The 14,094-nt window shown below is 37.9% G+C and overlaps 1 protein-coding gene across 12 annotated transcripts in view; it reads right to left on the bottom strand.

The window, feature by feature from the left end:
- Itsn2 (intersectin 2) overlaps positions 1–14,094 on the bottom strand; it is a 110,733-nt gene that overhangs the window by 73,958 nt on the left and 22,681 nt on the right. For 10 of the 12 annotated variants that reach the window (XM_039113103.2, XM_039113108.2, XM_063261879.1 and 7 more), the window contains exons 3-11: positions 8,940–9,032; positions 7,349–7,412; positions 5,777–5,940; positions 4,128–4,334; positions 3,916–4,012; positions 3,086–3,225; positions 1,855–1,918; positions 1,230–1,367; positions 745–830 (exon numbers count right to left, since the gene is read on the bottom strand). In XM_039113103.2, coding sequence (XP_038969031.1) covers positions 745–830; positions 1,230–1,367; positions 1,855–1,918; positions 3,086–3,225; positions 3,916–4,012; positions 4,128–4,334; positions 5,777–5,940; positions 7,349–7,412; positions 8,940–9,032 — 1,053 coding nt within the window. The remainder of the gene's footprint in view (positions 1–744; positions 831–1,229; positions 1,368–1,854; positions 1,919–3,085; positions 3,226–3,915; positions 4,013–4,127; positions 4,335–5,776; positions 5,941–7,348; positions 7,413–8,939; positions 9,033–14,094) is intronic. The other 2 variants (XM_039113106.2, XM_063261877.1) reach the window with 1 other exon arrangement.

Below are 14,094 nucleotides of genomic sequence, written 5' to 3'. Positions count from 1 at the left end.
GTAACCATGGTTGTGTTTCCTCTGCATACACACACACACACACACACACACACACACACACACACACACATTAACTTTCTGAAGAAGGTGGTTTTTGGTTTGGTTTGGTTTATAGTGCTGGAGATTAAACTTAGTATGAGCTAAACATTCTACTATTGAGCTATAATTCCAGTCTTTTTACTACCTTTTAAATAATTTAAAATAATCATATGTGCATTCTTTCAATGAATATTTAAAACTTTTTCATTAAAATTTTTCATTAAAAATTTTACGAACCTTGATCTGATTCTACCCAATGTGGAAAAAACACTAACTTTTCAAATATATACATGCTCCCTCTCTTCCTTCATCATTTTTAGTTTTATTCTTCATTGAGATATACAAGTAATTTAAAACATCCCAACGAGCTGGTGATGTTACGTAAGTGTATGTGTTCAATCCCCAGTAATACAGGTGCACGCATGCGCGCACACACATGGACATAGACACAAATGTCACCCATTCACTATTTTCATGTAGCATATAATTTTTTTTTTTTTGGTTCTTTTTTTCGGAGCTGGGGACCGAACCCAGGGCCTTGCGCTTCCTAGGCAAGCGCTCTACCACTGAGCTAAATCCCCAGCCCCGCATATAATTTTTAAGTCTATAAATACTCTAAATATTTGTTTGTACTTCAAAAGTAAAATTTAAAGAAATTACGATTGTGATTTTAAAATAAATTAATTAAAAGTATAAAATTATCACCTGGCAATTTCTTCTGCGGTTCCTCTTCCTGTGTTTTCTGATATGAAGGCAGAGTTCCATTAATGGAGTCAATCTGCTTCCCTCCTCTAAGAAGGACACACAACAAAGAGCATCATAAAGCCTGAGAATTTTCAGATAAAAAATGCAGATCACCAACAATTAAAACAAGTCCATATTTAAGATACAGTAGCAAGGATATTTACACCACAGCATGCCTTTAGTCACAATATACAAAGTACTAGGATATTAATCAGAGAGATCCAGTGTGGGCGAGTTTTTCTTAATCTTTTCAGTTAAACTTTTCTCTTTTATAGCATAGGGAGAACAACCCCTCTGTTATCTACTTCCCAGCGTGACTCACACAGTATAAGACCGAAGGGCAGAGCAAACCTGTGACTCTCCTCTAAACTGAAGCACAGGCTCCAGAGAGGTAAAAAAACAACACCTAAGTGACTGAAGCAAACCACGGCTCTGCAGACACGCACCTGAAAGATGGAGGGACGAGCTCAGGAGGCAACGTGAGTGGTAGCGGCTGTCCAGCTTTGGCCATGTCAGTGAGGTGCATCGCCAGAATAAACTCTTCAGCTTTCAACTGTCCGTCACCATCAATGTCAGCCAGAGTCCTAAAGGCAACATGACCAATCACAAGTTACAAAGTCTACTTAGAGTTTTTACTGACTTTTATTTTTATGAAGAACGACATGATAAATTCTAGATTAATATATTTTAGGAAAACGTAAATACATACCAAAAAAAGTCAACTTTTACTCTTAATTTTCATAGTCCAAAAGAAAGAGAAGACAGTGAATCATCATAGCAAATGCTCCTTCTGGGAGGGTGGTTTATGACATTTCATGTTGCAATCTCTGGATTGCAACATAAGTCAATAAAGAAAGCTACACTGTTGCTTATAAAATCAAGGTTAAGTTCCAAGCATGTACACTTTCCTGCTGAATGTAACTTCCAAATGCTCACTTTTATGGAACATTCTGGCATAACAAATTTTTATAGAAACAATGATTTTATGTTTGTTCTTTCAGAAGCCATCTTCCAGAGCGGCTTTTTATGATAGACTGTATATAATTTGAAATCACTGATGGGTACACTCACCAAATAGTGGCTAGCTGAGTTTGAGAAAGATTTGATTGAAGAAGGGCATTTCTAGCTTGAAAACCTGATTGAGAAAAGCATAAAAAGAAACAACTTTAGTTTGTTAAGTCTTGCAGATAATGTTGCTGCTTCCTTGGAACATTTACCATCAAAATGTTTGTGCCAGGGGCCAAGCAGGGGGTATCCAACAGTAATCAAACACAGTCCTGCTCCAGAGTGCAGAGTGGGAGAGTTCCTACATGATCTTCCAGCAGGAAAGCACCACTCAGCTCTGAGAGCAAGGGCAAGCCTCAGGCCAGTGGCCTCCTACACTCCCCCTTCCTTCAGGCTCTCCATTCGTTCTTTTGTCCTCACTGTCTCTCTTCCTACATGATCCTCAGAGGCTGCCATTCCTCCTGGGACCCCTGAGGACACTTTTCTCTCTGTTTTCAAAAGCACCTAAAGCCTAGTACCCCGCATCTGCAGTCCAGACCTCACCTCTATATTCAGACTCCTATGTCTAACCAAACACCTACATAGATGCTTCACAGGCATCTCAAAAAAAATCCTGTCTCTATCATGTCCCTCTCTCCAATGTCTCTCCAATTGTTCTCTTCCTTATGACTTGCGTTACTGTCCACAGCATGACCAGACAGCAATCACCAAGTCTTTCCTGACCCCTTTTCCTTTATCCAGCATGCACTTTGCCCTATGTGAGAGTTATTTTTTGTGGGAATGTGAAAGTTAGGAGGGGGAACATACTTGCCTATTACAAACATATATCTCGTATATAACCATATAACATTTCATCATCCTCTGTAAGTTTATATAATATTCTAAACTGAACTGAAATGTTCTACAGACACTCAAGTTAAAGCGTAGAGAGTGCGTCATGAAAAGGCAAGCGGAGAAAATGTGCTTTCTCTCAAAGAGAACCAAGGCTAGTTGCTACCACTACCACACGTGTGCTTTGGGGTTTTCACTCACTTCAAAGCTTATAAGATTTCTGAGAGATGCTTTTCTGAAAAGTGGGGTATACACCCCTTGCATTTAACTTGGCATAAGAATTTGAAGAAAGCAATCAAGTCAAATATATCTTTCAATAATTATATACTCACAATATTCTTATGTATGTAATGCCTTCAATGTTAGAACTTTAGATAAGGCACAAAGTACAAATTCAAGTAACAGTTTTCAAAGGAAGTTCACATAAACGACCAATGTTCTGTCATAACCACTATCTGCCAGTTACCTGAGAGGTATCCACTCATGCTTTTGTCTAGACTATTAAATTTTTGCCGATACTTTAATCTTGAAGGCTGAGGAACTGCCCACTCTGAGGTCCCAGTCTTAGGTGAGTTCCCTGAGAGGGAAGCAGTTGAGGAAGTTGAGCTATAATGAAATGTATTTAAAACTTTGTTACTAAATAATACTAAATAATAAAATACAATGAAACTTTATAAGCCAAAGACGTTAGGAATCAATATACAATATAATGGCAATAGACACATACAATTCCACCTATTAAGAACCTACAACTCCAGGCATTTTACTGGCCAGGGCATTTATAGATGGCATTTCTTATCTTCCACATACACTTAAAAGACATTGTCTACATTTCTTAATTGGTCAAACTGTGGTTCAGTGATGTTAAGAAAAAAGTCACAAAAATCAATGGTTATTTAAGCTATAGTACAATATTTTTCTAAGGAAAAGATAACTCTTTTTAAACAATTTTTGAAGAACTATGATGATTTCTATGGTAGGTAATAAATACTTTTGTGTTCTATAAAATTAAAATATACAACTTTATCCAGATGTTGTGGTGCATACCTTTAATCCCAGCACTTGGGGAGGCAGATGCAAAGCCAGCCTAGTGTACAAAGCAAGTTCTAGGACAGCCAGGGCTATACAAAGAAACCCCTCCAACAGCAACAACAAAGAAAGCAGCAGCAACAACAAAGAAAGCTTGTGTTAAATATTTGTACTTGTTCATTACAAAGAACAACCTAGATAGCCCAGGGCTTATTAGATTAATATCCACACTGAAAGCAGACAGAGCTGTGTGTTAAGTCTTCATACCTACTAGATCCTAGATCAATCAGAGACTGGGCCTTCTGGATACTAGCACCACCAAATCCTCCCATCATCAGGCTGTAAGATGATGCATGAGGCAATGCTGGGGGCAGAGAGAAGAGGGAAACGGTCTGTACGAGGCAGTTCCACAAAGGAGGACATCTCTGAACAACAAACAGCGGTTTCTTCTTCACATCTCTGACTTACTGGACACTTACTTGAAGAAGAATAAGGAATGGATAAAGGCTGAATGAGACTGGCAGTTCCATTTGGTAATGAAGATGTACTAACAGAAGGCACTAGGGGAGCAGGCATCATTAGGGGAGGAATACTGGTCCCTGAAGTAGCAGAAGACAAGGGTGCTGTTATAGGTGCCACTGGAGGCAATGGCTGATGAATGGACAGATTGGGCATGCTTCCCATCCCTGAAGATAAAAGAGAACACATTTTCCAATGGTATTTTCAACAATAAAATACACCCCCAAAAATTACAGCACAAAAAGCACCCTCAATTTTGCAGAATTAGCTTGGTAAATTATCCTGAAAGTATCCCAGAAAGCAGATTTGAGTGTGAAGTGAGGGTGATAAGCTACTGCTTGAACATTAATGTCTGTCATGTGTGAAGTATAAGCAGGTCTTTCCTTTTTCTTCTTTTGTGGCTGCTAAGACTAAGCAGCCTTTGTCAACTCCATATATATGGTTGTCAGCGTAAGGAAAACTGATCCGGGCCTCTACGGCACTGCATTCCGTGCATTCTCCTTCTTCAGACAAACGGCTCTGACCAGGAGGCGCTGCGGTGGACGTGCTTAGTACACACTTACTTCACTTTAAAATTAGTGATAACTTTCATTCTCATAGCTGCAGAACATAACTACAACATAAGAATACGGCCACCAGGGGATCTGGTGTTTATCTCTACAATTGAGAACAGTGGAAGAGTAAGGTGTTCAAAACCTGACATCTGCTATAAATAAATGCATTTTTCAACACAGAGACATCTAATTGAATGTCCCATTCAAACTTACTGCTTTTCACATATAATTAATAAGAAACTGACTAATCAAAATTATATGGAAAACATACCAATTGGTAATCTCTGATGAGTATGTAAATTACACAAAGTGTACAATTTTTAGGCCTCGATTTAGCTGGCTAATTAACCTTTATAGAAATTCTTACTCATCTATGATTTTAAATTACCATGTAGATTAAACCCTTTAGGTGTGTTTAAATTTATTCAATCTTCTTGTTTTATTTACTTAATATTAATACTGTATCTATTTAAGCATTACAGTGTAGTGTTCTGATACATGTAACATATATGATAACCAAACCAGGATATTTAGCACATCTGTCATCTCAAGTATTTATCATTTCTCTGTGCTAAAAACATTCAAAATCTTCTCTCTTAGTTGCTTTGCAATATACAATTCAAAATTGTTAACCATAGTCACCCTGCCATACAACAGAAACCAGAATTGATTTCTCCTCTCTAATAGTAATTTTGTACCAAGTGACCATTTGTCCTTGACCCCTAACCACATCACCTCCCTTCTGTATCTTCTAGTAATTAGCATCCTGCTTTCTCCTTCCCTGAGACACAGAAGAGACTGATAAGGAAGCCTATTTAGAGTCAGTTGTAACTGAAGAGGCAGATAATTCATTTCACAACTAGGAACTGTGAAAGGAGATTTGGGTAAGACCAGACACTTAGCTATGACAGTGCATTTTAGAGTTCTTCTCTTAAAGGCACGAAACTTAACTTGGAAATCTAGGGATTGTCATGCTGTGCTAATAAATCCTTTCCTGATCCACAAGGAATCAAGCTTGACAATCAAACAGGGCTGCCACATTAATGAATACATACCAAAGCGAGCAGAGATTAGGGGTGAGAACATTGGGGGTTGCTTCATGATAGGAGGGAGAACTACCGGCAGCTGTTGGCCCTGCAGCTTTAATTTGATGAGTTTCATAGCTATGGAGAACTCTTGCTGGTCCATCTTCCCATCCTTGTTCAGATCGGATAAGGCCCTAGGAGGAGAATGAGGTGAGTGGATCATGTGGGGTGGTAATGAGGAAATAAAAACTACTGCTGAGGTGAGAAAAAGAGAAGAGTGACAGAGCATGCACATGGAGACAGCCACTTAATTTTGTGTGTGTGTGTGTGTATAACAGACAACCTACACAGTCAGAAATACTAGCCAGGATAGTATCTAACAAAACATTCATAGAGTCTACAGAATCTAGATAGTTCAGAGAGGATTTCCAACAATGAAGATAGAAAATAATCATTCAAGAATATTATAAGCCAGGAACAATAGCACACCTCTAAAACCTCAGTCATTATGGAGGCAGAGAGAAAAGGACTGTTCCAAGTTTGAGGCCAGCCTGGTCTACAGTGAGTTTTAGAGCATCTAAGGTTACATATTAGCCTTATATTTTTATATAGGTACATAATTTATCAATTTGATTTATTCACTTGTTTAAATAATTGAAAATATGTTTGCTACTAGCATTCTGTCAAGCATACAAATGTTCTATAAGGGAAAAGAATGATGTAGAAGTTCTTATTTATTGTAAATACATTTTAAAGACACAACCCCAGATACTACTCTAGAACACTTAAAGAGGTTGGTTACTGCTTAATGTTTTATAAGTGTTTTGTCTACATGTATGTATGTCTATGTACATGAATGCCTGGTACCCAAGGAGGTCAGAACACGGTGCCAGATACCTTTTAACTACAGTTATATTATAGATGGTTATAAGCTGCCATGTGGGTGCTGGGAACCGAACCCAGGTCCTCTGCAAGAGTAGCCAGTCTTTTAGCCACTGAGCATCTCTGCTATCCCTTCAGAATATTGTTTAAGTAAGAGGAAGGATAGGGATGGCGCTTTGGGGTTTACAAACGATAGAAACCAATACAACCACAAAAAAACAATAGAAAGAATTTGAAGCTTTTGTCAAGTTATACAGAAATATTTTTCAATGTTAACCTTTACTTTCTGTCTTGAATTCTAATTAAATTAGAATTTTTTTCTATAGAACACTTCAAATTATTTTCAATCATTTATTAAGTATAATTTATTTCTCAAAAAGCTAACAAAATGTTCTTATTTAACATCAGAGTACAAGTGAAAATAATTTGCTATTAATACCATACAATTTAAAAAACAAAAAAAACTTTACCTTTTATTAATAAAAAAAAAATGATTGTTGGGGGGAGGATGGGGAGAGGACCACCCATCTAGAAGGGGAGTGGGAGGGGTTTGGGGGATGATGGCCCGGAAACCGGGAAAGGGAATAACATTTGAAATGTAAATAAGAAATACTCAAGTTAATAAAGAAAAAACGGAAAAAAAAAAACTTTACCTTAAAAAACAACAGCAGCATTTAGAAATTAGAAATTTAAGTGCATTTATAAAAGAAAGTATTTTACCATATTTCAGCTAAAACCGGGGCCGGCAGACCTGACTGTAAGAAAAAAGTACGGGCTTGATCACCTGAAAGTAATAAACACAAAAGCAAAATGGTACATTAGTAAACAGAATCATTCCAATACTTACAAGTATTCACATGATGCATAAGTTGCCACATGATGCTGACTTAACTCTAATCAGTAAAGTTTATATATGACGTTATTTACATTCTAGAGAAATCAGTCACCATTAACAGTCTGCATATATCAGTGAAGAAAGAGTGTGTATTCATCTTTGATTTTTCACCCTGGACAAGTTGTATAATTATAACTACCAAGGGCTAGGGAATACCCCCATGGTTTCCCCATGCTTGTATGTGCTTGCTGAACACACCAACAACACTTGCTCTCTGCTAGGGTTTTCAGAATGGGGCTTAAAGACTGAAGCCTCCCACTGCAACAATGAAGGAACAGAATGTCGGCTTTTCTGATCTCAGTGTTTTCCTGCAGCACTCCCAGCATGCAGAGTATCTTTCTGATACTCTGTTGCCATCCTGGTCAGACTCAGGGAACAAAGGAAACCAACAGAATATGGCCATGTGCACACCAACAGCTGTGTTACTAGAGATAAAGTCCTGATTCAGGAACCGCAGGTCTTCTAGGAGCCATGGACGATAACTATTAGCTCGTCAGGACAGTCGTCAAGCTCTGACAGCAGGCATGGTACAGCAGGAATATGAAGGACATCAGACTATAATAAACACGGAGGTGGATTCTGAAGTCACCTGAAGCTATCAGTAATCATCAAGATAACCTTAGGCAAATCGCACCTCAGATCTCAGTCTAGGCTTTACCCAGTGTGAACACAGACGAACACAGCATCTGCCTCACAGAGGTGCTGTGAAGGTGAAACCCACACTACAAAGCCCACAAGTGGCATAGGTGTCGTTTCTGTGACGACTGTCATACACAAATGCATTAGGACACAGTGGCACAAATGGGAAGTTTCATTTCTTGAAAAAGAAAGGAAAGACACACCCAAGCCAATCACTTCTTTTGTATTGGTGGTCTTTCTACAAAACAAGTTGTTAACACCAATAATTAATACTTAACACAGGCTCAAAGGATAGATGGTGCCATGGAAACAGACTTTGAGATGCCACATGCCTGTAATCTAAACACTTACAAGAAGCTGAGGCAGGAGGATGTAACAAGTTAGAGGCCAGTCTGAGCTATATTTGCAGCAAGACTCTCGCTCAAAACAACAAACAAACAAATCCTAAATAAATCAAAAATATAAAAATTTTTTTGGGGGAAAAAAATCTCTGGGAAAAATATCTGGTATAATAAATAAATAACTTGAAATAGTATTAACATGTAATAAAACAGATTCCTGACCACCATTTAGAATTCAAGAAAAGCTCTATTTTGACAAAATCAATCAACAACTTAAGACAGTTTCAGGAAAAATAAAGTATTTTTAAACTCTAAAGTTTTGATAGATATGAATTTTATTAATACAATTTTGATAGCAGTTATTAAAATTAACTATAAGATATATAAAAAGGAACATACTTTACAATAAATAAAATAACAAAGATTAAATACAAACCTGTTATATAACCTCCTGAAGGTTTGAGGTTATCAAACTGTTTATCATGCTTAGTACGTTCTTCAGATGTGATAGCCCACATATTTGGCCCTCCTAAAACATATAAGAAAGGCCAAGATATTATAGGATATACATGGGTCTGCTAAAAAGTGTGTCATCTACAAGAACACAAAATTTTACATGCAAACATGAATCTTAAGCACTCATTTGATGAGACTATTTAATGTCTAAAGGACATAAAAGGTAGAATTCTGTCAAGTATATACAGCAACCCTAAGGTTTTCCAGTCACCCAGTCGGTTAACAGCTATTGAACAGTAACTGTCAGGCAATGAGAAGATCAGAGTATTATTCTCATTCTCAAAGAAATACTAGAAAGTACCACCATTTACTGTGTTAACGGTGAAGAACCGTAAGCAAAAGTGTGGCATAAGCTGTGGAATTAATTCTAAGTTTGAAACATCAGAAGGGAGACAAGAGCAAAGGTTAAGACCTAAGCAGGCTGGAAGCTTCAGCATCTGCCATGTGCCACGGTGGCAGAAGAGCACTTCTCTCACGCAAAAGCTGAGGTCCGAGAGGTTGGGACATGCAAGATGCTCCAAGTGAACCGGAGGCTGCTATCAGCTAAGGTGCCATGTGAATACAGAAGGTAGCAGGAAATAACCAGTCTGAATTTGCTGCAAAGGTCATTTTTCTTCTTCCTTCACCACTGGGGACTGATAAGGCCTCTCTGTACTAGGTAAGATGTCTACCATCAAGCTATAATCCTAACCCTCCATTTCAGATTCTCTCAAGGTCAGGGCAGATGTCACTTCCATAAGAAGGACCCTGTATCTCTAAGTGACAACAACTGGATCCTCTTCTAGAGTCTCAAGATAAAGGTCATACTTCTGCAGAGCACCAAGAAGATGCTGTTTCATGCCCCTCTGCCCTACCAGACTATGAGCCGTGGCAACAGGGGCTCTATGCACATACGCTTTTATTCCAGGAACCAGTTGAGTACCCAGAAAGAACAAACATTTAAAAATGATTGCTGAATAGATGTCTAAATCAATAAAAGAAGGAAGGGGGAGTGCCCTACTACATAGATCAGGATTGCAGGGAACACAACACTCAAGACTCCTTTGCTGCCTGGCTCACAGTCATCATTAGCAGCTCTGAAGGAGTCCTTGTAAAGCTTTATAAATCACCTTGGGTATGAGCACTTCTGGCTACTCTCTTGGTTTACTCAACATCTCTCAACAAGGAACCATATGGATTTAGACACATAAGCTCTTATATATCTGCTGTCCACACTGAGTAAAAAAGTGTACTAGAAAGGCAATTTTCAAGAGACATTTATGACTGAAGAGTAAAGGCCCTGCTCTAATCTTAGATGTTAAAACTGATTTGGTGACACAGTTTCCTTATCCCAAGTGACTAAAAAAGAAAAACTATAAAAAGTTTTAAGAGTTAGAGCTCAAAATAAAGATATATTGAAGAACTAATGATCTAAAATAGCAAAACCGTCCACTTCTGCTATAAAGACATGTGCTGTAAAACTTTCCTTGTCTTCTCAGCTGATTATCAGAGACTGAGCATACTGTCCATGCAAACATACCTACAATAAAATAACACAAGTTATTTTACCTTTCATCTATTAAGATTAGAGAAATAAACCAGGTACACAGTGGAGACGAGTGTGTGGAGAAGAATGACTAAGAACAAAGTATAATGATAATTAATTTGGAAATTCCATAAAAAAATATGTCAGAAGTCCTGTGATGAGCAGGACAACTGTGTGATTAGAACTTATTTACCATGTATGACTTTGGGAAAAGTGATAAAAAACAGCAGTGAGCCCAATGATGTCAGGTACTTCTGTGCAGTCTCATTAACCCCAGGGCCACACGATAGATTAGGGGATTACTATGGAGAAGGAACCTAAAAGCAATGTGGAAAAGTAACTGGCTTAAGATAATACAGTAAGTGGCAGAGCTGACATTAGAACTTGGGCAGTTGAGGATTAGTTCAGTGGTGCTGTGTGGCTTAGCAAGCAAAAGCCATGGGTGTGGTCCCTGGCATGAGGAAAAACAAAATAAAACTTGGACCACATGGAAAGTGAGGTTAGAACTGGGGTAACCTGAACTCCCTGAACTATATCCTCCTCTCCAGCATACGTGGACAAGATGTTCAAGCTCCATGCACTGTAGACGTCAACTCTGTAGCCTAGGAATGCCACCTAACTCAAAGGGCTCCTCAGAGACCACATGGAATAAACAATACGCCTACAATAAAATAATAGCTTGAGGAGGACAAAACAGAGGATAATGACATACATGCATGAAGATTCCATTTAAAAACTCACTACTTTGCTAACCTAAGAAACTAATTAAAAATTAAAAAGTGGACCAAAAAATGGTCTCACTGTGTAGCCCTGGTTGACCTGGAACTTCCTATATAAACAGAGTCAAACTCAACAGAGATTCACATGTCTCTGCCTGAGACTAAAGAAGTGCACCATCATGCCTGGTTATGGTGCTCTTTTATATACAGCTATCTTTTCAACTCTTCTTGGATGCTTGTCTTCAGAGTAGCAAACTCAACCAGCCTGTTAATATTTGTTTAATTCTTCATGACTCTGGGTTGAGATCATGACTCCTGCATATTCACTCATTCAATAAACAAGCAAGGGAAACAAACATGAATCCATGAAGCCCTTTTAAAGGCATTCACAGTCTTAACATTTAAGACTCCACCAACTAGAAAATCAAACAACAGTCATTTTATTATTATTAACATTATGTGTAAATAGAAATGCTCAGTAAGTTAGTTAGGACACAAAATAACTTAAATATGTTCAAATAACTTTCAAAACAAAGGACCACTTTAAAATCTAATTAGTATACTAAGAATTTTCTGGAAATGAGATAACTTTAAAATAGAAAAGAACAGAAATATGTGTGATTCAAAGCCAATTTTTAATTAGCTGATACAATTCTAGCCTTCCTACTTATAATGTAGCACTAAAAGAATTTTTCTAGAGTGCTATTTGGTATTCTGCACCTGAAGGGGAGAAAAACTTCCCTCCCTTAGTCTGGTTTTGTAAGCTTTACGGAAAGACAGTATAACAAGGTGGGGGATTGCTGTCCAATACTTCCATTAAAACACAATGACCTCTCCGTTGTCTAATAATCAAATTCTACCCATTTCTGGAACTGTCTTTTCCTACCTCTTCTTTCTTTCACCCCTTTTCTTCCACCTTTTCAACCTCCTAACACTAGGAAGGAGAGAAGAAAGGACAGAGAGGAAAGAGATCCTTGAGTAAAGTCAATGGTAGGAAAGGGGGTGATGTTATCGTTAGACTACTTCTTGTTGATTAGGACATCAAGTTCGTTGAGGCAAGTTTGATCTTTGCTGTGAGAATATCTAATTTCTTCTTTGTACATGACTACTTAATAATCTGCCACCAACAGCAACCAACCAAAACCCAGCATTTCTCTAGGGCCCTAGCATTTATATATTCTCTGAGAAGTTCCCAGGATTCCAAATGTCACACAATCGCAGAAACTATCTGCACCTGGCAAAAATCACACCTCTGCTAGAGCACGGGGCAATTCATAGTCAGCTGCTGTGGACAGTCCAAAGCAGCCCCATGTCCCCACTCCTGGGATTAAAGTTAACGTACTTCCTACTTCTGCATTTTAAAGAAACCAAATTTCTCACTACACATTTCCTCCCAACTCATCACTAAAGCGAGAATGGATTTTCAGCAGAATCTCTGTTCCTCATTCTCTTCTTGCTACTGGCTCTGTTTAAGCACACTCACAGAACCAGTGAAGAAGGAAAGTTCTCAGAGAATCAACTAGTCAGTAATATCAATCATCCCTGTTTCCACATGTGTAGCTATACATACATATCTATAAATATTCAAATACACATAAAGAACACAGCTAGATACCATATCAATATTACAATTCTAAATATAAATAATCCAAACATGCTATATTTATATACAATAAAAACTAAATATTGGGAATAGTCTACATTGATACTTGTCTCTCATTTAAAATGATATTTAAAAGATTTAAACAAATAACATTTAAGATAAATAATAAATACTGGTCTAACACTAATTTAAATCTCTAAACTACAAGAGTTATACTGTTCTAAACAGACCTGTAGCCTAAGTTGTAGGAACTGCACTTATAAAACCTGGGTTTAAGTACAGTACAATGCTGTACCTGCACACGCAAACATCTAGCTCAGCAGTTTCCTAACCGTATGGCTGCAGCACTACTGAGCTCCAAAACTCTAAAACGGTAATGAAGCTCCAAAAAAATCAGAGGGAGGTGTCATTCTTAAAGCCACGGTTCTTGATTTGCTTTGTTTCGTTTTTTGTTTTTGGTTTTGGTTTTTTTTTTATTCTTTATCACTTTCTCTCTTTACTAGATTAAAGATTAAGTCATAACGATGGGTTTCAGAACTCTTCCTTAGTCCTCAGCACCCCATAATTTTGAGGCTGAAACAAGCTATATCACATTGCAATATCAGCCAGTAGCAACACTTATCTGAATAACCCCTTGCCTAGCACTCGAAAGATGCACTCCTTGTCTATCATGTTCTCTCAATCTTTAAATGTACCCAGGCTTTGAGAAGCAGAATGCAAAGCAGTGTGATCAAGGCAGCTTTGGGAAGGACAGTTCTGCAGTCCAAAAGATTAGGACCAGAGCTACAGTTGTGAAAACATGAGGCACTGACAACCGCTCTAGTCTTGTTAAAAGAAAAAAACCAAAGTAAAGTACCAAAGACAAGTAAAAGAATCTTGTTTACTAGAAGCATGTGACATGATATAATGTTTTCTATCTGCACTGTCCAATAAAGCAGCCTCAGCTACACAATGGTTTTAAGAACACGAAACACAGCAGTATGATTTACATAATTTTTATTAGTTAAAATTGAAACTGAGATAGACGATGTGGCTATCTGTGTTAGACAGCAGTCACCCTGAGAACGACAGTAGCTTACAAAGTCTGTAGTTAGCCTCAGAATGATAAAATATACATGGCAAAGTTAGACGGAAGTTCACAGCATTAACACACACTACTGCATCCAAGTTGCTACAGGTAGCTCTTAGGCACCAACAACTTGGCACATGATTTACTAGAGGTGCAGAA

The sequence above is a fragment of the Rattus norvegicus genome, chromosome 6 (genome assembly GCF_036323735.1).
Source record: "Rattus norvegicus strain BN/NHsdMcwi chromosome 6, GRCr8, whole genome shotgun sequence".
NCBI classification, from domain to species: Eukaryota; Metazoa; Chordata; class Mammalia; order Rodentia; family Muridae; genus Rattus; species Rattus norvegicus.
The sequence above is the reverse complement of the archived record's forward strand: the minus strand, read 5'-3'. Positions and strand labels throughout refer to the sequence as shown.